Genomic DNA, 24,987 nt, shown 5'->3' with positions numbered 1-24,987 from the left:
GCTGATAACAACCTGCAAAAGGCACATAAATACTATTGATAACCCATGGGTGAAATGGACTCTTAAAATATAGAAAACTATTATGAAAGAATATAAACTAGAGGGAGATATGGCAATTCTTAAATGGCGTGCATATGACTCAGATTTTACGTCAAATAAACTGGATGCTAGATTTAAGGACTAGACAGCTAAAGTAATAACAGTTCTTTGCAATATAATAAAAGAAGTAACACTGTTCAGTTTTGAAATGCTTAAAGAGAAACACTTATTAGAAAAACAAGATTTTATCGGTATTCACAGATGCGACAATATGTTAATAGGATGGTTAAAAATGTAACCAAGGCAAGTACATGTTTGATAGAGCTATTTAGAAAAGCATACAATTTAGATAACGGGAGTAGAATCATTTCAAACATGTATAAGGAGTTGTCAAATCTTAAAACACATCGACTTCATACATTAAAACAAAATGGGAGAAGTAAGGATAATTATATCTGAGGAAGAATGGACAATAATATGGAGGTATCAATGGAAATGTACCAGTTCACAGAAATGGAGGGAATTTGGATGGGAAAACTTGATAAGATATTTTATTACCCCCACTCAGAAATCCCACTATGATAGTAACCTCCCTGATTGCTGGAGAAATTGTGGAAATCAAAATGCAAACCATTATCATATGTTCTGGGAATGCCCCATTATCAAAGACTATTGGAGTGGGATACACAATGCCCTACAAGACATCTTTAAATGTGAAATACCCTTAGAGAGTAAGACAATATATTTTGGGTATATACCTCAAGAATGGTTGAAAAGAGATAAATATTTAATGAATATACTGCTGGTGGCGGGTAAAAGGACTGTTACTAGGAAATGGTTATCACAGGAGAACCCAACCTTAAATGCATGGATAGCCATTACAATGGACATTTAGAAAATGGAGATAACAGCATCTTTTAATCATAAGTTGGAACAATTTGATTCATACCGGGAAAAATGGTTTAACTACATAACACCTCATATGCCTGACTTTATTCTCATAAATATGTTGTAAAAAAAAAAGATCACTCCCTACTTGTGCACAGTATTCTCCTTTCGCTTGTTCTTTCTTTCCTCTCTTTTCTATCAGTGTATACCTCAGATAAATATTATGTGGAGATTTGTGGCATATATGATATGTACAATATCTGAAATACATCTTATGGAAATGTTTGATTATGAACTTCAATAAAAAAATTACAATTATTACAAATTACAAAAAAAAAATGAGGGGAGATCTCATTGAAACATATCAATGTTGAAATGGATTTGGTGAGGATGTTACCAATGGTGGGTGAGTCTAAGACCAGAGGGCACAGCCTCAGAATAAAGGGAAGTCCATTTAGAATGGAAACAGAGAGGATTTTCTTTCGCCAAAGGGCGGCAAATCTGTGAAATTAATTGCCACAGGCCTCTGTGGAGGCCAAGTCATCGAGTGTATTTAAAGTGGATGTTGGTAGATTCTTGATAAGTTAGGGCAACTTCTTCACTCAAAGCATGGTGCAAGAGTGGAACGAGCTTGACAGTGAAATTTATAGATCTGGTTCAATTGCAACATTTAAAAGAAGTTTGGATAAGTACATGGCTAGGAGTGGCATGGAGGGTTACGATCCAGATGCCAAACAAAAGCATCGATCCCTGCGGCACACCACAAATCACAGTCAGCATCTACCACTACTCTGTGGCTTGTCTAGTGAAGCAAATTTTGAAACCCATTTATTACCTCATCATGAATGCCAAGCCACTTAACCTTCTTAAAAGTCCATGTGGAAAACAGCAAAGATTCAAAGTACATTCGTTTTTAAAGAATGGATAAATTACACAACCTAGAGATTGTGACTCTCTGTAAACAAACCAAAGCAAGAAACCGGAAAGAGCCCAATTAAAGAAAAAAAAACACCCAGCAAGAGAATGAAAAGACAAATCACACGAACAACAATCCAAACCAGAGTCTTTGGATCTCAGCCCCACAGCAGCCGAGGGCAGTCTTCATTGCCTCAGCACCATGGAGAGAGGAGTGTCCATCGCAGAGACCGAGTAAAATCTGCTCTCGTCTAGGATCCCGATGCCCTGTCTTTTCAGTCTAAATTGACCCAACAATGGAACAGCAAAAGGCTCCAGCGCCCTGGAGAGAGGAGTTAATACCGCAGAGAGTGAGCAAAATCGGCTCTCGTCCCCGATCTGAATAAACTGTCCGAACAGTGGATGATACCTCGGCACTAGGACCTGGGCACTGCTGCAGCGACCACACTGCCCAGCAACTGGCTCCGGTTCAGATTTCGCCACCCAACCCAAAGCCACTCTCAAGCTCGGGGCCCAGAGCGATCCAACCTTGCACCAGGTCAGTTGTATGAGTATGAAATCTCCTGTGGCCCAACTTCTCCACTCCGAACAGCTCACACAATCATGGCTTGCTCCCTCACTATGGTGACAATTTACCTTAGAAAAGGTGTTTTACTTGTATTTCTTAACTTTTCAACCAACAGTGAGCCATTGCACAATTTGTTAGCGCATTCTTAACCAAAAGTCACACCCAAAAGGTTGGTGGTGTGGTGGACACTGAAGGAGGCTATCATGGTTTGCAGTGGGATCTGGACAAACTGGAAATATGGTGGATGGAATTGAATGCAGTGTGAGGCAGGAGCAGTGGGCTAGGTCTGAACTGAAGGGCACTAAGTGTTGTAGAACAAAGGCATCTGCAATACAAGCCCATAATTAATTATAAGCTTTTGGCACATCTGCCTTCATAAATCAAAGTATCAAGTACATAAATTGGGAGGCTATGTTGAAGTTATATAAGACACTGTCAAGGCCTAATTTGGAGTATTGTGTGCAGTTTTGGTCCCCTACTTACAGGAAAGATGTAAATAAGGTTGAAAGAGTACGGAGAAAATTTACAAGGGTGTTGCTGGGTCTGAAGGACCTGCCTGAGTTAAATGGAAAAATTGAATAAAGATTTCACTTTATTCCTTGAAACATAGAAGATTGAGAGGAGCCTTGATAGAGGTATACAAAATTATGAAGAACTGAGATAGGGCAAATACAAGCAGGCTTTTTCCACTGAGGTTGGGTGAGAGTACAACTACAGCTCATGGGTTAAGAGTGAAAGGTGAGAAGTTTAGGGGAACGAGGGGAAACTTCTTCACTCAGGGGGTCATGAGAGTGTGGAAAGAGTTGTCAGTGCAAAATGGCTGATTTCAACATTTAACAGAAGTTTGGATAGGTACCTGGACATTAGGGATAGGTACATGAATTTTGGTGGGGGATGGAGGGCTATGGTCCTGGTGCTGATTGTTGGGAGGAGGCACTTTAAATGAAGACGTACAAAAAAGCTGAATGAACTCAGCAGGTCGGGCAGCATCCATTGAAAAACGGTTCCGACGGATCCGTTGTGGCACTTTAAATGGTTTTGGCACAGACTGGATGGACCAAAGGACCTGCTTCCGTGCTGTATTTTCTATGACCATTACTTTGTCTTCCCCTCAATGTTTCTGGTAACCTCCTCGAAAAGATTGATTGGACACAGCCTTATCCATGTTGACGATCACCATCGGGCCTTATCTATCCAAATGCTTATATATCCAGTCCTTTAAAATATATTCAATTATTTATCAACTATTGACATCAGTCTTACCAGCAAATAATTTCCTATCTTATTCTTAGAGCTTTTCTTAAACATCAGATACCCACCAGTCCTCTGACACCTCACCTATAGCCAAAGATGTTTTATTTTTGCCAGGGCCCCTGCAATTTCTGCACTGGCTTCCCACAAGATCTGAGGAGAAACCTCATCATGGCGTGGGGTATTATTTACCCAAACTTGCCTCAAGACAGCAAGCACCTCCTCTGCTATATTATGTATATGGTCCATGACCTCCCTGCTGTTTTGCTCAGTTCTGTAGACTCATTATCCATCTGCCAAGGAAATACAGATGCCAAAAAATCCATCTCCACATCTCTTTTGGTTCCAAGCATGATCTTCAATCTATCCTTATAAGACATGATCTCTAATCCAGGCAGCACCCTGTGTAAATTGTCCTCCACACTCTCTGTAAAGCTTTCATATCCTTTTTATAATGAAGTGACCAGAAATGAACACAATATTCCAAGTGTGGTCTAACCAGAGTTTGATAGAGCTCATAGCTCCCAAACCCAATCCCTGGACAAATATACCTTAGCATCCTATCAACTTACGCTGAACATGGACCTCAACATTCCTCTGTTACTCCACAGTTATGAATCCTGTCATTAACCCTCTATTCTGCCTTCAAATTTGATGTTCCAAAGTGAATCACTTCACAATTCTGCAGACTGAACTCCATCTGTCATTTCTCAGCCCACCTCTACATCCTATCAAGGTCTTGTTTACCTCTGACAACCATCAACATTAGCCACACCATCTACTAACTTATCTTTCTTCCCACTTCCTCATCCAAGTCATTTATAAAAATAAGAATAGGGGTCCTAGAAGAGATCCCTGTTGAACAACACTGGTCACTGACCTTCAGGCAGAATACCCACTACTTTCTATGGCCAAACCAGATTTGAAACCACAGCCAGTTTTCTCTGGATCCCATGCATTCTGACTCTTTTGAATGAGCCTACCATGGAGAAACTTGTCCCATCCCTAACTAAAATCCACTGCTCTGCCTTCATCAATTTGTTTTGTTACTTCCTCAAAGAATTCAATCAGGCTTCCACACTGCCTGTATATCCTTTTCCATAAACTACTTTGAAACTTGCGTCACTACCTCAAGACCTCTGACTGACACTTCTTTAGCAGGTCTATCTATGCATTAGCTTTAAAAAATTCCCCTGGACAAATTTTAAAACTGTTCCTCCCTCAACACTTTTCACACTAAAGCAATCTCTGTTAACACAGAGAAGCTGAAATCCCCATCAGCTTCTCCCTGTCATGCCTGAAGACATAACACTGTGGAATTCTGAACTGTCAGATATTCCTTTCTTTAAGCCAAAATACTATAACATAATCTGGTGATAGGTTACTACTTTTGTGAAGAAAGATAATGTCAGAGGAGGATAGGGTTAGAGTGACCCGTGCATCAGACGTATCACAAGTGATTACTCCAGCAGCTTTTATTTTATTTAAACACTTTCTTCATAAAGACACCTTCAGTATAGTTAAATTGGTTACATTTTAAGTCTGTAAACAGCAGAATTGTACATCCACACTTAAACAGGACACAGATGATTTGTGTCAGTAAGACGTGGCTTGTGTATCAAAGTGTCTGAGAAGCTTCTTATTGGGAGGCATAGGCAGTTAAAATGTGGTTACACCACTGGACTAAATAAATACAGACATGCTATCATATAGGGAAACTGCACATGATAGTTCCAACAATGGACAAAGGAATGTGAAACTTATCACCCCTTTCCCTCTCCACTCTTGCTCTGTACTATTCTTATAACTGCCAGGATTTAACATTTAATCAGCAACAGCTGATCGATCTTTTAAATCAGCTTTTAAAGTCAATTTGGGCAAGAGGAACTATATATACATATAAATTTTTAAAAAAACTGTAGACAGTGTCTTCTGGTTCCATTAGCCAGGCAGGTCACACACACCATAGTTAAATCAGGCTTGAAGTCCGAAAGACCAAGGCATCTAATTTTTTAATACTGTACTGGGTTTCTATTTAAATGCAGGTGCTGAGGGATACCTAAGGAACCTAAAGTTATGGTAAATATTCAGTTTTAACAGGCTCATGAAAAGTTCATAGATACAAGTGTTAAAACAATGCATAATTATTTTCTTAAATAACGGTCGGTCATCTTCTCCAAATTTCTGAATTTGCAAACCGCGTGTTGTAGGCTGAACCTCTGAAACATGATTGAATGGGATTATGTGCAAGCTCATCATTCACTGTGGCTGACACACTGGTAAGAGTGCAGTACCACTGCTGAGAACATCTCAGCCAATCACAGCACTATGCTTGACCCAGAGCCACAGCTTCACCAATGCTATGAACTGTGCTAAAGAACATGGTTCAGTTACTCTTTTCACCTTATTGCAGTTGGAACTGAATGTCTGGGGCACCAAAGCTACTCCAGGACCACAGGTGACCAAGTTAACAGAATCCTTGGATGGATAAAGTTCAAATGGTAATTGCTTGAAACTTTCAAATGCAGCCAGAAGTATGGTGGAAAGCTACATCAGCTTACATATAGGAACAATGGGGACAATAAGGTTATAAAATCATCAGGGCACTCCAAATGTAATCCACATCTCCAGTTTCACTCTTTAAAAGACAGAACAGAGTGAGCTTTTATGTGTTAACACATTCCGAAATGGCTTCATATCTCAGATACCAACATAATCAGCTGATTCCAATGCAATTCTGGTTTCAATTGGTAGCATTTAATTTTAAATTTTATAAGTTTCAGTTTAGAATGCATTTTGTTTGGAAATAAGAAATCAGAGAATTTTAGTTGACTTTAAAATGGACCAACCTTTCTTTATCTTCAATGTAAAGCTGCATCAACAGTCTCTCCCTTCTGTCAACAGTTTTTAAGATGACGATGATCAGTTATCTGGATTTTGTTCCAATATCCCTATCACTTAACTTGGACTGAGTTCACTACATAAAGGTGTACTGTAAAAACCAGCAGGGAACATGAGGGCAATAAATAATGATTGCAATCAAGGCGTTGGATGCCAGGAAGGGTTGGTAGGATTATATATTCCAGCAGATTCTGGCATCAGTACCATTAAAAGGTGACTTGTTAAACATACGTTTACCATTCTGAGCATGAACAAGTGAGCTTGACATTTTAGGGTGATGCTGTTTTAGTGTACATACACAAAACACAAATAGATTCTATCAATTGTATTAAAAGCAGAAGAAAAGTTAGACATGTCAACCCCATTGAATGAGAATTCTTGTATCAATGATTTTTCAACATTTAAGCACAGCATACACTTAAGGCGATTGCATTATATTTTAAATTTAAAATTTCAATAGTGTTCCCCTTTAGAATTTCACGGATTGGGAAGTTCTAACTGCAGTCAAAGTCAATCTAGAAACATTTACACCTCAGTTACTGCACACTATTAATCCATGGACTCTGTTCCCTCAGAGTTAAATAAGAATTAAAATGTTTCTACAAAGACAAGTGTCTGGTCTAGTAAAAACCGTTGTAGCCTTGAAATTGCCAGGGTTTAATGTCATGTCTCTGGAAGCTGGTTAATATCTGTCAGTTTTGTGTCGTTGAGGATTGCACGGATATTCTCCAGCGTTTCAGCCTGACGAATCCGCTCCAACTGCACCTTTTGGGGGAAGGAAAAAGGGCTTATTGTAACTACTTCTGGTAATTTACTCACGATCACACAAACATATCACACCTTCCAAACTGTTCAACTCCCCAGTTTCAACTCCAAGGCCCTGCAGTTTCAAGTCTGTTAACACAGACTGGCAGAGAAACCGATCAACCCAGGGTGCATAATTCAGCAATCAATTTTAACAGCCATGTCTTCCCATTGCTCTATTCCTCCACTTAAAGCAAATACCTTTGGGGGAGAGTGTGTGATTGTGCTGGTTGAAGTAGAATGGTATCTCATCAAATGGTCATTCTTCCCGTGTGAAAAACAGCCCTTCCAGTGAGGGTTACTGATAACAAACTGTAGCTTCCCCTCTGCCCTCCTTGTGGGGCAAGCTAACCAAGCAGCAAGTGCCTGAGAGTTCTCAGGAGGTAAAGTGGAAGGAACTGCTTGACACTGAGTCAGCTGAGGAAGAACAAGGTTGATTTAAGAGGCAATACACGCAGTACAAGAAATGTTCTACCCAAGGTAAGGAGAAGCAATAAAAACAAAACATCAACTATATAGATAAATAAAGATTTACATAAAAATTATTGAAAAGACAGCTGTACAGAGAAAATAGTAACAATGTTGACTGTAGGGTATATGAAAATATGAGAGCTATGATCAAGAGGGAAATTCAGATTGCCAAAAGAAAGGTTGCGAAGGATTTTGCTGATAATGCTAAGGCTGACTAAGAGATTTTTTTTGCAATACTTCAGTAGCAAAATAAAGTTAACAGTGGCATGCAAAAGTTTGGGCACCCCGGTCAAAACTTCTGTTACTGCGAATAGCTAAGCAACTAAAAGATGACCTGATTTCCAAAAGGCATAAAGTTAAAGATGACACACACCTTTAATATTTTAAGCAAGATTACTTTATTTCCATCTTTTACAGTTTCAAAATAACAAAAAAAGGAAAAGGGTCCAAAGCAAAACTTTGGGCACCTTGCATGGTCAGTACTTAGTAACACCCCCTTTGGCAAGTATCACAGCTTGTAAACGCTTTCTGTTGCCAGCTGAGAGTCTTTCAATTCTTGTTTAGGGGATTTTCACCCATTCTTCCTTGCAAAAGGCTTCTAGTTCTGTGAGATTCTTGGGCCGTCTTGCATGCACTGCTCTTTTGAGGTCTATCCACAGATTTTTGATGATGTTTAGGTCGGGGGACTGTGAGGGCCATGGCAAAACCTCCAGCTTGAGGTAGTCCATTGTCGATTTTGAGGTGTGTTTAGGATCATTTTAGGATCATTATCATTATCCTGTTGTAGAAACCATCCTCTTTTCATCTTCCGCTTTTTGTTTTTACAGACGGTGTGACGTTTGCTTCCAGAATTTGCTGGTATTTAATTGAATTCATTCTTCCCTCTACCAGTGAAATGTTCCCCGTGCCACTGGCTGCAACACAAGCCCAAAGCATGATCGATCAACCCCCGTGCTTAACAGTTGGAGAGATGTTCTTTTCATGAAATTCTGCACCTTTTTTTCCCTCCAAACATACCTTGCTCACTGTGGCCAAAAAGTTTTATTTTAACTTCATCAGTCCACAGGACTTGTTTCCAAAATGCATCAGGCTTGTTTAGATGTTCCTTTGCAAACTTCTGATGCTGAATTTTGTGGTGAGGGCACAGGAAAAGTTTTCTTCTGATGACTCTTCCATGAAGGTCATATTTGTGCAGGTGTCGCTGCACAATACAACAGTGCACCACCACTCCAGAGTCTGCTAAATCTTCCTGAAGGTCTTTTGCAGTCAAACGAGGGTTTTGATTTGCCTTTCTACCAATCCTACAAGCAATTCTCTTGGAAAGTTTTCTTGGTCTCCCAGACCTCAACTTGACCTCCACCGTTCATGTTAACTGACTTCTTAATTACATTACGAACTGAGGAAACGACTACCTGAAAACACTTTGCTATCTTCTTATAGCCTTCTCCTGCTTTATGGACATCATTTATTTTAATTTTCAGAGTGCTAGGCAGCTGCTTAGCGGAGCCCATGGCTGCTGATTGTTGGGACAAGGTTGGAGGAGTCAGGGTATTTATAAAGCTTTGAAATTTGCATCACGTGGCCTTTCCTAACGATGACTGAATAAGCCATAGCCCTAACAAGCTAATTAAAGTCTGAGACCTTGGTGAGGTTATCTGAGATCTCAAATCTCTTGGGGTGCCAAAACTTTTGCATGGTGCTCCTTTCCTTTTTTTTCCCCCACTCTAAAATTGTACAAAACAAAAATAATACACTAATCTTGCATAAAATGTTGAAAAGAATGTTTCATCTTTAACTTTATGACTTCTGGAGATCAGTTCATCATCTACTCACTTAACTATTCACAGTAACAGAAATCTTGATCAGGGGTGCCCAAACTTTTGCTTGCCACTGTAAGTGTACTAGGAATAACAGTGGGGCGATAAATTTTGGAAATATAATGCGTTCAGTGGAGCTCAAGTCCAGAGATGTTCTCCTTAAGCTTTATAATGCGCTTGTGAGGCCACACCTCGAGTACTGTATACAATTTTAGTTTCCATATTTTGTGAGAGTTGTGAAGGCACTGGAGAGTTCAGAGAAGGGTGACTATAGACTCATTCAGTCTGCAGGGTATGAGCTATGAAGAAAGATTTAAAGAATAAATCTTTTTAGCCTAAGTAGACACAGAATGAGAGGAGACATGATAGAAGCGTTCAAAATCATTAAGGTGGATGCCAGCTGCTACTTCAAAATTAATGTGTCAAGGACATGGGGCCATAGTTGGAGACTGGTTAAAGGGAGGTTTCAGACTAACATCAGGAAGCATTTCTTCACACAGCGAGTTGTGAACACATGGAAAAAACTACCTAGTTGTGTAGTTGAGAGTAGTACCTTACAGACTTTCAAATCTAAACTCAATAGTTATTTCAACACACAATGTGAATAGGAAATTAGCAAGCTTCGTTGGGCTGAATGGCCTGTCTTTGTCAAAACTTTTCTAATGTTCTCAGTAACATTAACTGAATGAACCTTCTGCCTTTAAACTGCCAAGTCAGAGAGGAGAGAAATCAAGTCATGCTTAGAGCTAAGCAGCACCAGACTTCCAAGGTAAAGGCAGCAGGAAAGGAGGAAAGTATTATTTCTGAGTCCTAGGAAACTGAGTGGCAAACTGTTTGAAATACTACTTTAAGAAAGTGAAGATACAGGGGGATAAAAACAAGCCAAAAGGGAAGCATGCTGTTTGAGAACTAAACTAAATTGAAACTTTGGAGTAAAGATTCTAATGGAGGAAGTGAGAGTTGCAGGATAGAAAAGGAAGACAAACAGAAGAAAATCTGCAGATGCTGGAAACCCAAAGCAACACACACAAAATGCTGGAGGAACTCAGCAGGCCAGGCAGCATCTATGGAACCAAATTAATTTTCTATGGAACAAAAGAGTTAATGTTTTGGGCTGAGACTCTTCTTCAGGAAGATGGCTCATTATCTGTTGACACCCATCTTCATAAATGTGCTGAAAGTCTGTTCATAAAAATGTTCATAAAAGTCTGGTGAGACTGTGGAACATTGGGTAACAATGTTAAACCAAAAACAAAAAGGTGCTCGAACTTCATAGCAAATGCTGTTAGGTTAACATCTCTAAATTAATCTGAGAACAAGAAATCTCACTAAAATAATGGTATTCAAGGCCCAAGACCAGGCACGGAACCAATTCACCTCACATGCTGGATTGGCTCAATCTTACTACACACTTGAAAATTAATTTCTTACCTGCAAAGTTTGGGAGAGTTTAACAAAATCTCTCTGCACTTGCTCACTGACATCCAGTTCAGTCTGCAGCCTCTGACCTTTGTTTTTCTCCTCATACAGCAGCTGCTCTAGACTGGTCTGAAATACAAGAGAAAAACCCTAGGTTTTTATTTTGGATTTTTACCATTATTGCCCAGTGTATTATGGAGCTTCTTTTGCTGGTAAACCTTGGCTGTCTGTAGCTCAGAGGCTCAATGATTTAATCGCCAGCAAATGCACTGTGCATGCAGTAAAATCCTCTCACTGAAAAGCAGAATATCATTGTTTTATTTGCTAAAAACTAATCGTTAAGTAAACACACGAACAGATTCAAATTTATCACATGTACATCAAAACATATAGTCAACAACACGTACAAGGATGTGCTGGAAGCAGACCGCAAGTGCCACCACACAATCCGTTGGCAACAGAGCATGCCCAGTGTTCAGCAGAACAATATAAACAGCAACAACAAAAGCAAAGCAGACCCCTTTCCCACCCTCAGTCCTTGGTCCCAGACATCAGGCCTCTGACCTCCAGCCCCTGGCCTCGATTCAGATACTGGACCACTAACCTCCAGATGAGCAGACCCAGGGTTTTTGACCTTTGGGCCTCTACTTCAGGACTGCAGCCTTCAGTTCTGCCCACCGATGGGCATCAACCCCAGGACTCACTGAAGATGGGTTCGACCTTTGGGTCTCCACCTCAGGACTGTAGCCTTCAGTTCTGCCTGCCGATGGGCATCACCCCCAGGACTCATTGATCACAGGCTTGACCTGGGGGATTGCTGGTCTCCTCAGCACCTGGGGATCTGATCACTAACCTTCAACTCTAGAAATCTGTAAGTTCGACCATGACTTCGGAGTCAGAGTCCATGTCACAGCAGCAGGTCAAACCTCAGCTTCTGCCCAACTCGTAATTTACTGCCCCTGATCTCTAACTCTCCCTTACGCCGTCCCTAAATGCTAACCTGGCCCCTCACTCCCTGCACGGTGCCAAACCTATACCTACAAATCTAAGCAATAACTCAGTCTGAGCCACGATCTTGAAAAACATCACAGCTCAGCACCATCTGGACTGGAAGTGTCAAATAGAACACAGAACATAGAATAGTACAGCACATTACAGGCCCTTCAGCCCACAATGTTGTGCCGACCCTCAAACACTGCCTCCCATATAACTCCCCACCTTAAATTCCTCCATATACCTGTCTAACAGTCTCTTAAACTTCACTCGTGTATCTGCCTCCACCACTGACTCAGGCAGTGCATTCCATGCAGCAACCACTCTGAGTGAAAAACCTTCCTCTAATATCCCCCTTTGAACTTCCCTCCCCTTACCTTAAAGCCATGTCCTCTTGTACTGAGCAGTGGTGCCCTGGGGAAGAGGCGCTGGCTGTCTACTCTGTCTATTCCTCTTAACATCTTGTACACCTCTATCATGTCTCCTCTCATCCTCCTTCTCTCCAAAGAGTAAAGCCCTAGCTCCCTTAATCTCTGATCATAATCCATACTCTCTAAACCAGGCAGCATCCTGGTAAATCTCCTCTGTACCCTTTCCAATGCTTCCACATCCTTCCTATAGTGAGGCAACCAGAACTGGACACAGTACTCCAAGTGTGGCCTAACTAGAGTTTTATAGAGCTGCATCATTACATTGCATCTCTTAAACTCTATCCCTCGACTTATGAAAGCCAACAGCCCATAAGCTTTCTTAACTACTCTATCTACCTGTGGGGCAACTTTCAGGGATCTGTGGACATGTACCCCCAGATCCCTCTGCTCCTCCACACTACTAAGTATGCTGCCATTTACTTTGTACTCTGCCTTGGAGTTTGTCCTTCCAAAGTGTACCACCTCACACTTCTCCAGGTTGAACTCCATCTGCCACTTCTCAGCCCACTTCTGCATCCTATCAATGTCTCTCTGCAATCTTCGACAATCCTCTACACTATCTACAACACCACCAACCTTTCTGTCATCTGCAAACTTGCCAACCCACCCTTCTACCCCCTCATCCAGGTCGTTAATAAAAATCACAAAATGTAGAGGTCCCAGAACAAATCCTTGTGGGACACCACTAGTCACAACCCTCCAATCTGAATGTACTCCCTCCACCACGACCCTCTGCCTTCTGTAGGCAAGCCAATTCTGAATCCACCTGGCCAAACTTCCCTGTATTCCATGCCTTCTGACTTTCTGAATAAGCCTACCGTGTGAAACCTTGTCAAATGCCTTACTAAAATCCATGTAGATCACATCCACTGCACTACCCTCATCTATATGCCTCGTCAACTCCTCAAAGAACTCTATCAGGCTTGTTAGGCACGATCTGCCCTTCACAAAGCCATGCTGACTGTCCCTGATCAGACCATGATTCTCTAAATGCCCATAGATCCTATCTCTAAGAATCTTTTCCAACAGCTTTCCCACCAGAGAAGTGAGGCTCACTGGTCTATAATTACCTGGACTATCCCTACTATCTTTTTGGAACAAGGGGACAACATTCGCCTCCCTCCAATCCTCCGGTACCATTCCCGTGGACAACGAGGACATAAAGATCCTAGCCAGAGGTTCAGCAATCTCTTCCCTTGCCTCGTGGAACAGCCTGGGGAATATTCCGTCAGGCCCCAAGGATTTATCCATCCTAATGTATTTTAACAACTCCAACACCTCCTCTCCCTTAATATCAACATGCTTCAGAACATCAACCTCACTCATATTGTCCTCACCATCATCAAGTTCCCTCTCATTGGTGAATACTGAAGAGAAGTATTCATTGAGGACCTCGCTCACTTCCACAGCCTCCAGGCACATCTTCTCACTTTTATCTCTAATCGGTCCTACCTTTACTCCTGTCATCCTTTTGTTCTTCACATAATTGAAGAATGCCTTGGGGTTTTCCTTTACCCTACTTTCCAAGGCCTTCTCATGCCCCCTTTTTGCTCTTCTCAGCCCCTTCTTAAGCTCCTTTTTTGCTACCCTATATTCCTCAATAGACCCATCTGATCCTTGCTTCCTAAACCTCATGTATGCTGCCTTCTTCCACCTGACTAGATTTTCCACTTCACTTGTCACCCATGGCTCCTTCACTCTACTATTCCATAAATAGCCTAAATACCATAAATAGACTATGTTACTGCTAAGAAACAGTTCTATGTAATACAATTATTTACCATGTAGCTGAACTGGAATGCGTAATGCATTCAGTGCGCCATTCCTAATGGGATCTGAAAACACCATTCATCTGTGCTGTAAATATGTGGATTGAGAAGGCTATAATCCAAAGATTGGATTACTTTAGGAAATATCCAACCTATCAGCCTCCCTCTTGAATATACTGAGTGGCCAGGTCTTCAGTCCTCCAGCAGATAACTCGAAAGATTCACCGGCAATCAGTCAGGAAATTTCTCCTCATCCCAGTCCTTTCATTTTGAGATTGTGACTTCTGACTCTAAATGCTTCAGTCAAGGGAAACATCATCCCTACATCCCTGATATTACTAAACTGTAGGAAATCATTGGCTCAGCCTGTCTAATCTCTGCACAGGAGAATCACTGAGGCAAATACGTGTTGAACTCCCTCTATCACAAGTAGGGATAGGCCAGGCACAGTACCGCAGGTTTATTCACAGCATGTAATTGGAGTAGGATTTTTTCCATTTTGGTCTCAAACCCCTACTATAAGTGCCATCACATTGTGCCTTCCTAATTACTTCCTGTACATGCCTGTTACCTTTCAGCAGTTTGTATACAGATACTTCAGTCTTCTTGAATACCTATCACCTTTCCATCTCTCATTAATATTTTATATTGGGTCTTACCAAAGTTTAATACCACACATTTTTGGCATCATGTTCCATCTCCCCAATTCACAGAGCTTCTTTATAACCCCCTGAAATCCTGCAGCATCTTCCCACAAACTACACTCACATAGTTTAAAGAATGTACTCTACAGGTCCAGATGGTCTGTATCCTAGGGTACTAAAGGAGGTGGCCCTGGAAATTGCGGACGCATTGGTAATCATTTTCCAATGTTCCTTAGATTCAGGATCAGTTCCTGAGGATTGGAGAATGGCTAATGTTATCCCACTTTTTAAGAAAGGAGGGAGGGAGAAATCAGAGAACTATTGACCTGTCAGCCTGACATCGGTGGTGGGGAATGATGCTAGAGTCCATTATTAAGGATGAAATAATGGCATATCAAGATAGCAGTGATAGGATTGGGCCGAGCCAGCATGGATTTACCAAGGGTAAATCATACTTGACAAATCTGTTGGGAGTTTTTCAAGGATGTAACCAGGAAGTTAGACGGGGGAGATCCAGTGGATGTAGTGTACCTCGATTTTCAGAAGGCATTTGATAAGGTCCCACATAGGAGATTGGTGGGTAAAATCAAAGCTCAGGGCATCGGGGGGGAAGACATTGACATGGATAGAAAACTGGTTGGCAGATAGAAAGCAAAGGGTAGCGGTGAATGGGTGTTTCTCAGAATGGCAGGTGGTGACTAGTGGGGTGCCACAGGGCTCGGTATTGGGACCACAGCTGTTTACAATTTACGTCAACGATTTAGATGAAGGCATTGTGAATAACATCAGCAAATTTGCTGATGATACTAAGCTGGGTGGCAGTGTGACATGTGATGAGGATGTTAGGAGAATTCAGGGTGACTTGGATAGGCTGGATGAGTGGGCAGATACTTGGCAGATGACGTTTAATGTGAATAAGTGTGAGGTTATCCACTTTGGGAGTAAGAACAGGAAGGCAGATTATTATCTGAACGGTGTAGAGTTAGGTAAGGGAGAAATACAAAGAGATCTAGGAGTCCTTGTTCATCAGTCACTGAAGGTGAATGAGCAAGTGCAGCAGGCAGTGAAGAAGGTCTTTATTACAAAGGGAATTGAGTACAAGAGCAAGGAAATCCTCTTGCATTTGTACAGAGCCCTGGTGAGACCACACCTGGAGTATTGTGTACAGTTTTGGTCTCCAGGGTTAAGGAAGGACATCCTGGCTGTAGAGGAAGTGCAGCGTAGATTCATGAGGTTAATTCCTGGGGTGTCTGGACTGTCTTACGCAGAGAGGTTAGAGAGACTGGGCTTGTACATGCTGGAATTAAGGAGATTGAGAGGGGATCTGATAGAAACATATAAGATTATTAAGGGATTGGACAAGATAGAAGCAGGAAATATGTTCCAGATGCTGGGAGAGTCCAGTACCAGAGGGCATGGTTTGAGAATAAGGGGTAGGTCATTTAGGACAGAGTTAAGGAAAAACTTCTTCTCTCAGAGAGTTGTGGGGGTCTGGAATGCACTGCCTCGGAAGGCAGTGGAGGCCAATTCTCTGGATGCTTTCAAGAAGGAGCTAGATAGGTATCTTATGGATAGGGGAATCAAGAGATATGGGGACAAGGCAGGAACCGGGTATTGATAGTAGATGATCAGCCATGATCTCAAAATGGCAGTGCAGGCTCGAAGGGCCGAATGGTCTACTTCTGCACCTATTGTCTATTCTAAATGGGGAATAGGAGGTGCAAAGGGACTTGGGAGTCCTTGAACATGATTCCCTAAAGGTTAACTTGCAGGTTGAGTCCGTGGTGAGAAAGGAAAATGCAATGTTAGCATTCATTTCGAGAGGACTAAAATATAAGAGCAAGTATATGATGCTGAGGCTTTAAGGCATAGGTCAGATCAGACTTGGGAGTATAAAAAATAGAAATCTACAGCTCATTACAGGCCCTTCAGCCCACAATGTTCTGCCGACCATGTAATCTAGCCTAGAATTTCACTACCGCATAGCCCTCTATTTTACCAAGCTCCGTGTACCTATCTAAGAGTCTCTTAAAAGATCCTATTGTATCCGCATCTACCACTATCGCTGCCAGTGCATTCCATGCACTCACCACTCTGTACCTCTGACATCCCCCTTGTACCAACAGTGGCATGCACAAGTTTGGGCACCCCCACCTTTAATATTTCAAGCAAGATTACTTTATTTCCATCTTTTACAGTTTCAAAATAACAAAAAAGGAAAAGGGCCCGAAGCAAAACTTTGGGCACCTTGCATGGTCAGTACTTAGTAACACCTCATTTGGCAAAAATCACAGCTTGTAAACGCTTTCTGTAGCCAGCTAAGAGTCTTTCAATTCTTGTTTGGGAGATTTTCACCAGTTCTTCCTTGCAAAAGGCTTCTAGTTTTGTGAAATTCTTGGGCCACCTTGCATGCACTGCTCTTTTGAGGTCTATCCACAGATTTTCGATGATGTTTAGGTCGGGGGACTGCGAGGGCCACGGCAAAACCTTCAGCTTGTGCCTCTTGAGGTAGTCCATTGTGGATTTTGAGGTGTGTTTAGGATCATTATCCTGTTGTAGAAGCCATCCTCTTTTCATCTTCAGCTTTTTTACAGATGGTGTGATGTTTGCTTCTAGAATTTGCTGGTATTTAATTGAATTCATTCTTCTCTCTACTAGTGAAATGTTCCCCATGCCACTGACTGCAATACAAGCCCAAAGCATGATCGATCCACCCCCGTGCTTTAACAGTTGGAGAGGTGTTCTTTTCATGAAATTCTGCACCCTTTTTCCACCAAACATACCTTTGCTCGTTGTGGCCGAAAAGTTTTATTTTAACTTCATCAGTCCACAGGACTAGAGAATGTTCCTTTGCAAACTTATGATGCTGAATTTTGTGGTGAGGGCACAGGAAAGGTTTTCTTCTGATGACTCTTCCATGAATGTCATATTTGTGCAGGTGTCGCTGCACAGTAGAACAGTGCACCACCACTCCAGAGTCTGCTAAATCTTCCTGAAGGTCTTTTGCAGTCAAATTAGGGTTTTGATTTGCCTTTCTAGCGATCCTAGGAGCAATACTTTTGGAAAGTTTTCTTGGAAAGTTTCCAGACCTCAACTTGACCTCAACCATTCCTGTTAACTGCCATTTCTTAATTACATTATGAACTGAGGAAACGGCTACCTGAAAACACTTTGCTATCTTCTACAAAGCTTTATCTATCTACAAAGCAGGCAACATTTATTTTAATTTTCAGAATGCTAGGCAGCTGCTTAGAGGAGCCCATGGTTGCTGATTGTTGGGTCAAAGTTTGAGGAGTCAGGGTATTTATAAAGCTTCAAAATTTGCATCACCTAACTATTTGCATAGTTAGGCCTTTCCTAACTATGGTTTTGATCAAGCCATAGCCCTAACAAGCTAATTAAGGTCTGAGACCTTGGTAAAAGTTATCTGAGAGCTCAAATCTCTTGGGGTGCCCAAACTTTTGCATGGTGCTGCTTTCCTTTTTCTCCCCCACTCTAAAATTGAGCAAAACAAAAATAATACACTAATCTTGCTTAAAATGTTGAAATGAATGTTTCATCTTTAACTTTATGACTTTTGGAGATCTGTTCATCTTCTACTCACTTAACTATTCACAGTTACAGAAATTTTGACCAGGGGTGCCCAAACTTTTGCATGCCACTGTACTTCCAAGCACCTTAAAACTAACCCATCCCTCCACTTCCTCATCCCGGTCATTTATAAAAATCACAGAGCAAGGGTCCCAGAACAGATCCCTGAGCACACCACTGGTCACCGTCCTCCATGCAGAATATGACCCGTCTACAACCACTCTTTGCCTTCTGTGGGCAAGCCAGTTCTGGATCCGCAAAGCAAGATCTCCCTAGATCCCATGCTTCGTTACTTTCTGAATGAGCCTTGAATGGGGAACTTTATCAAATGCCTTACTGAAATCCCTATACACTACATCCACTGCTCTACCTTCAACGCGTTTTGTAACATCTTCAAAGAATTCAATCAGGTTCGTAAGGCATGACCTGCCCTTGATAAAGCCATGCTGACTATCCCTAATCTGATTTTTTTCTTTCCAAATGCTCATAAATCTGCCTCTCAGGATCTTTCCTTAACAACTTCTCTAACACTGAAGTAAGACTTACCGGACTGTAATGTCCTGGGTTATCTCTGCTGCCTTTCTTGAACAAAGGAACAATGTTAGCAAGCTTCCAATCCTCTGGTAATTCTCCCATCCCCAATGACGATGCAAAAAGTAATGCCAGAGGCTCACCATCTCCTCCCTTGCTTCCCACAGTAGCTTGGGCTATATTTCATCCGGTCCCGGTGACTTATCTGACTTAATACCTTTCAAAGACTCTAGCGCATCTTCTTTCTTAATGTCTATACATTCAAGATACAGGCCTTTCATTTTAATTTGTACTAATGGAAACAGTTCTACCGTAACATGGATCTAGCACTACTGGGTGGCTGCAGGCATAGAAAACAAATGTATCTTGTTTATCCATAACGTGAAGCCTGATTATCTTATGCATGTCAAGAAATGAGAGTTAAACAAATAACTTTTTCAAATTTTTCCCTCCATAAATTCCAAGAGAGTTAATTTTATTCTGTCAGCATAGTGATTTGTAAATACTGTAAAGACAAATTTGTGACGTGAGCAACCATAGCGGGAAGATGGCCTGTAACGATTAGAAGATGCTGGACATTTTCCTCCAGTCACTCTACTACTGTAAACAGTGATGGCTCGAAGCTACCAGCGTGGGCATGGGTACTGAAATTGCTGTGGGTTATTCCCCAGATATAACTGGAGAGTTAACAGAGCCAACGTCTGCAGATTGAAGCAGGCAGTGTGATCATCTGTCAGGTCAGGGAGGATGACGGTCACAGTCTTGTCACATGTGATTTTGGTAAAAACCACTTTAGTATTGAGACAGGCAAGGAAACTGAACTGCAGAATTTGCAGTGCAAAGCTCTGGAAAAGGTCAGCATGGACAGTAAGCAATGACATGTTCACAGGTTGTGGGTAAAAAAAAATAATGGTTTGGATTCAATTAATGAATCCAGATTCTCTGTGATCCAAGTGCTTTTAAGAGCAGTTAATACAAACATAAATACTCGGATTGGTTGCTGGAAAGAAAGGGTTAACCCTGACCCGGCAGACAATTTGTGAATGGTTGCTTAGAGATTTGAATCCTCCGGGCCCGGAGCTCCAGGGTATCAGCAATTGACAATCAGTCTAAATGCACTTAGAAAACCATAACATGATCTAGTGGGAATGAAGGGAGAATTGTATCTTCATTTCATTGTAAAGCACAAGTAGCAGGAAGATGATGGATAAAGCCAATGGAACCTGGGTCCACCAGGTTGTTCCACAAGAATTATGTGGTTCAGGATGATATACTGTCAGCGAGAGGGGACTGGGTATGGAGAAAGAACAAGAAAACATGAATTTATTTTGGGTTGAAAAACTAGGCTACTGCCTCAGAGCACAACACAGAAACTGGCTCTTTGGCCCATCTAGTCCACAGCAAAATCATTTAAACTGCCTACTTCCAAAGCCCTCCAATACCCCTACCATCCATGTACCTATCCAAACTTCTCTTAAATGTTGAAATCGAGTTTGCATGCATCACTTGTGCTGGCAGCTCACTCCACAATCTCATGACCCTCTAAGTGAAGTTTACCCACATGTTCCCCTTAAATTTTTCACCTTTCACTCTTAATCCATCACCTCTATTTGTAGAATGACCCAACCATAGTGGAAAAAGCCAGCTTGCATTTACCCTATCTATACCTCTCAAATCTCCTCTCAATCTTCTACGCTCTAAGGAATAAAGTCCTGACCTATTCAATCATTCCCCATAACTCAAGTCCTCCAGTCCCGGCAACATTCTTGTAAATTTTCTCTATTCTCTTTCAAACCTTATTTGCATCTTTTGTGTAGGTAGGTGACTGCACACAGTACTCCCAAGTTAAGCCTCACCAATGTCTTATACAACTTCAACATAACATCCCATCTCCTGTACTCAGTACTTTGATATATGAAGGCTAATGTACTTAAAACTTTGTTTACAATCCTATCAACCTGTGACACAACTTCCAATGAATTATGGACCTTTATTCCCAGATCCCTCTGTTCTACTGCTCTCCTCAGTGCCCTACCGTTCACTGTGTAAGACCTACCCTGGTTGGTCCTACCAAAGAGCAACACCTTACATTTGTCTGCATTCTATCTGCCATTTTTCCAGCTGGTCCAGATCCTGTTGCACTTCCTCGCTGTCCCTAATCTTGGTGTTATCGGCAAATTTGCTGATCCAGTTAACCACATTATCATCCAGGTTGTTGATACAGATGACAAACAACAACGGACCAAGCTCTGATCCCTGCAGCACTCCACTAATCACAGGCTTCCAGTCAGAGAGGCAACCATCTACTCCCACTCTCTGGTTTCTCCCACAAAGCCAATGCCTAATCCAATTTACAACCTTATCTTGAATGCAGAGCAAATGAATCTTCCTGATCATCCTCATATGTGGGACCTTGTCAAATGTCTTGCTAAATTCCATGTAGACAACATCTGCCATCTTACCTTCACCCACTTGCCTGGTAACTTCCTTGAAAAGCTCTCTAAGATTGGCTAGATGTGACCTACCACGCACAAAGCCATGGCAACTATCCTTGATCAGTCCTTGTCTATCCAAATACTTGTATATTCAGTCCCTTAGAATACCTTCCAATAACTGATCCACTATTGATGTCACACTTACTGGCCTATAATTTCATGGTTTATATTTAGAGGCTTGCTTAAAAATCAGAACAACATTGGGTATTCTCCGTCCTCTGGTACCTCTCCTGTTGCTAAAGATGATTTAAATATCTCTGCTAGGGCCCTGGCAATTTCTGCACTTGTCTCCAATAGGGTCCAAGGGAAGGCCTTGTTAGGCCCAGGGAATTTATCCACTCTAATTTGTCTCAGAACAGCAAACACCTCCTCCTCTGTAATGTGTATTAGGTCCATGAAGTCGATGCCACTTTGCCTCACTTATATAGGTTCTGTGTCTATTTCCTAAGTAAATACAAATGCAAAAAAAAATTAAGATCTCCCCATCTCTTCAGGCTCCACACATAGATTACCATTCTGATCTTCCATAAGACCAATTATATCATTTGCAATCCTTTTGCTTTTCACCTATCTGTAGAATCCCTTAGGATTCTTCCTCACCTTGTCTGCTAGGGCAATTTCATGTCTCGTTTTCCTTTCTGATTTCTTGCATTTTTTTATAACTCCATAAGTACCTCATTTGTTCCTACCTGCCTATACCTGCTAAGCACCACTTTTTCTTCTCAAGCAGGGCCTCCATATCTCTTGAAAACCAAGGTTCCCTACACTTGTTATCTTTACCTTTTATTCTGGCAGGCCATACAACAAAGCATCGTACTCTCAAAAGTTTACTTTTGAAGGCCTCCCACTTAGCAAGTACACTTTTGCCAGAAAACAGCCTGTCCCAATCCACACTTGCCAGATAATTTCTAAGACCATCAAAATTGGCCTTTCTCCAATTTAAAATCTCAACCCATGGACCAGACCCATCTTTTTGCATATTTACTTTGAAACTAATGGCATTGTGAAAAGTGTTCCCCTATACAAACCTCTGTCTTGTTCTCATTCCCCAACAGCAGATCAAGTATCACATGCACCCTCATTGGAGCTTCTACTTCCCTGAACACATTTGACAAACTCTACCCCACCTAGTCATTTTTACAGTATGGGATCCCTAGTCAAAATGTAGAAAATTAAAATCACCTACTAAGTCTGCAGCTGTTCATGGTTTACATGAATAATTTGGATTTACAACTTTCTTTTCAAATAAAACTAATAAAGCTGGAGGGGAAATGCTCCGGGAAGAAAGAAAAGCAGCAGCATGATAGGCAACAGATTACGTGAGATGGGAAGTGACAAAGGGAGGGAGATATGGGGAGACATGCAGTTTGGTATTTTGGAAGTAAAATGAAAAGATTTTTTAGATAATAAATATTAAATGTTGGTATAGAGGAACTTTGGTGCTTCACACCTGGTGACTGTAATTAATAGTAAACAATCACTAAACTAAATGACTAGGGCTGGCTTTGGAGGCATCGGCTGCAGCAGACAGAAATGTAGTACAGAATGTTCAGCGAAGGACAGGCACTTGTGCAGGGTAGCCAAGAAGCAGAGAGAAATGAATCAAATGGAAGGCTCTCAACTGAAAGCACAAACAACTCATAACTAGATAATTGGCAAAATAAAATGGAAACAATCTATTGACCACAATGGCAAGGTGGTTGCAAAATGGCAGAGCTCATTCCCAACTTCCAGGCTCCCTTGGAATTCACTGAACTCACCTTTGCAGTACCTTCCTTCTTCACTTGTTCCTCCAAGTTGTTCTTCATTTCTTCAAGATCCTCCAGGTGCTTGCTCTTCTCTTGCAATCTGGCTTCCAACTGGAAACAAATGCTAATTTTAAACCAAGCTCTGAACTGTGTGGAAAATTCTTCCTGCACACTTTATCATTAAAGAGCTGGTGAGCATAGAAAAAATAAGGATGCGAGGGAAGGGTATGAGAGAGTACCCCAACGGTCTTTATGAAGTTAGTGTTGAGCTGCCTTTCTGAACCTTTACAGTGTGTGCAATGAGGCTCAAACTTCTGTTAGGTGGGGAATTTCATCATTTTAATTCAACCACAATGAAAGAACAGCTTCCATTCACTATGTGATACGAGGAAGGAGTGGGGTGCTATTGGTGAAAACTGGCAGGTTCTGAGTGTTCCAGGTGCCAGGTTAAGAGTTCCACTGCAGGTGCCTTGGCAAGTTAGCTGGAGAATATGTTAAATAGTGTGATGGAGGTCAGGTAATAGTTAGCTTTTGAAGGAGTAATGTAAAAATTACCAAAAAAGTTGCTCCTAAAGCCTCAAGCAGAAATTTTTTAAAAAATCATACATTCACAGTTGAGAAGGGTAATTAAAAGAGTGTTAATTCAAAGGAGTCATTGTCAGTAACACCAGCTGTCTGAAGATTGGGCACATGTTCCTGTCTACATCATATGATGTTGAGGTTGAGTTTCAACCTATGAGTGAACAGAGGTAGCTGAAGAGAATGTGGAGGCATTAATAACAATCCTAAAATCACTAGATTTTCGAATGGTTCCAGAGGACAAGAAAATTGCAAACATCTCTCCACTCTAAAAGGCAAGGGGCAAAAGACAGGAAATTATAAATTGACTACAGTGGTTGGCAGAATGTTGAATCCATTGATAAGGATGAGATCTCTGGGTATTTGTAGGCACATGATAAAATAGGCCGAAATTACTGGAGTTTCCATGAAGGGAAATATTGCTTGACAAATCTGTTGGAATTCTTTATAGAATTAACAGGCATATAGACAAGGGAGAATCAGTGGATATTGTTTGCATGTATTTTTGGAAGGCCTTTCCACAAGGGGTTCAAAACTGCTCACAGTATTCCAAATGAAGTCTGACTGATACCTTATAAAACCTCAGCATTACATCTTTTCTTTTATATTCTTGTCCTCTCAAAATGAATGTGAATACTGCATTTGACTTCTCGAACACAGACTCAACCTGCAAGTTAACCTTGAAGGAATCCTGCATGAAGACTCCCCAAGTTCCTTCGTACCTCTGATTTCTGAATTTGCTCATTTAGAAAACAGTCTATGACTTTTTCCCTTCTACCAAAGTGCACAACCAAACATTTCCTGACACGATATTCCATTTGCCATTTCTTTGCCTATTCTCCTAATCTGTCCCAAATCTTCTGCAAACTTCCTGCTTCCTCAATGCTACCCATCTTCATACCATCTGCGAATGTGGGTCACATAAGAGCTCATGGGATTACAGTATAGACAGAAGAATTGGTTGACTGGCAGAAAGCAAAGGGTGTGAATAAAGGAAGCCTTTTTTTGTTTGACTGTCGGTGACTAGTGGTGTTCTACAGTGGTTGGTGTAGGAACCACTTCTTTTTACATTAAATGTCAATGAACTGGACGACAAAACTGATAACTTTGTGAAGGTTGATAGCTTCTTGATT

The 24,987-nt window shown here is 41.3% G+C and overlaps 1 protein-coding gene across 3 annotated transcripts in view; it reads right to left on the bottom strand.

The window, feature by feature from the left end:
* Positions 1-5,121: 5,121 nt before the first annotated feature.
* rabep1 (rabaptin, RAB GTPase binding effector protein 1) overlaps positions 5,122-24,987 on the bottom strand; it is a 132,185-nt gene continuing 112,319 nt past the window's right edge. For all 3 annotated transcript variants that reach the window (XM_073053859.1, XM_073053862.1, XM_073053861.1), the window contains 3 exons: positions 23,288-23,386; positions 11,086-11,202; positions 5,122-7,327 (listed from right to left, as the gene is read on the bottom strand). In XM_073053859.1, coding sequence (XP_072909960.1) covers positions 7,226-7,327; positions 11,086-11,202; positions 23,288-23,386 — 318 coding nt within the window. In that variant the 3' untranslated portion in view covers positions 5,122-7,225. The remainder of the gene's footprint in view (positions 7,328-11,085; positions 11,203-23,287; positions 23,387-24,987) is intronic.

Source organism: Hemitrygon akajei, chromosome 8 (genome assembly GCF_048418815.1).
Source record: "Hemitrygon akajei chromosome 8, sHemAka1.3, whole genome shotgun sequence".
Classification (NCBI taxonomy): Eukaryota; Metazoa; Chordata; class Chondrichthyes; order Myliobatiformes; family Dasyatidae; genus Hemitrygon; species Hemitrygon akajei.
Note: the sequence above shows the minus strand (reverse complement) of the source record. Positions and strands in the feature narration are given on the sequence as shown.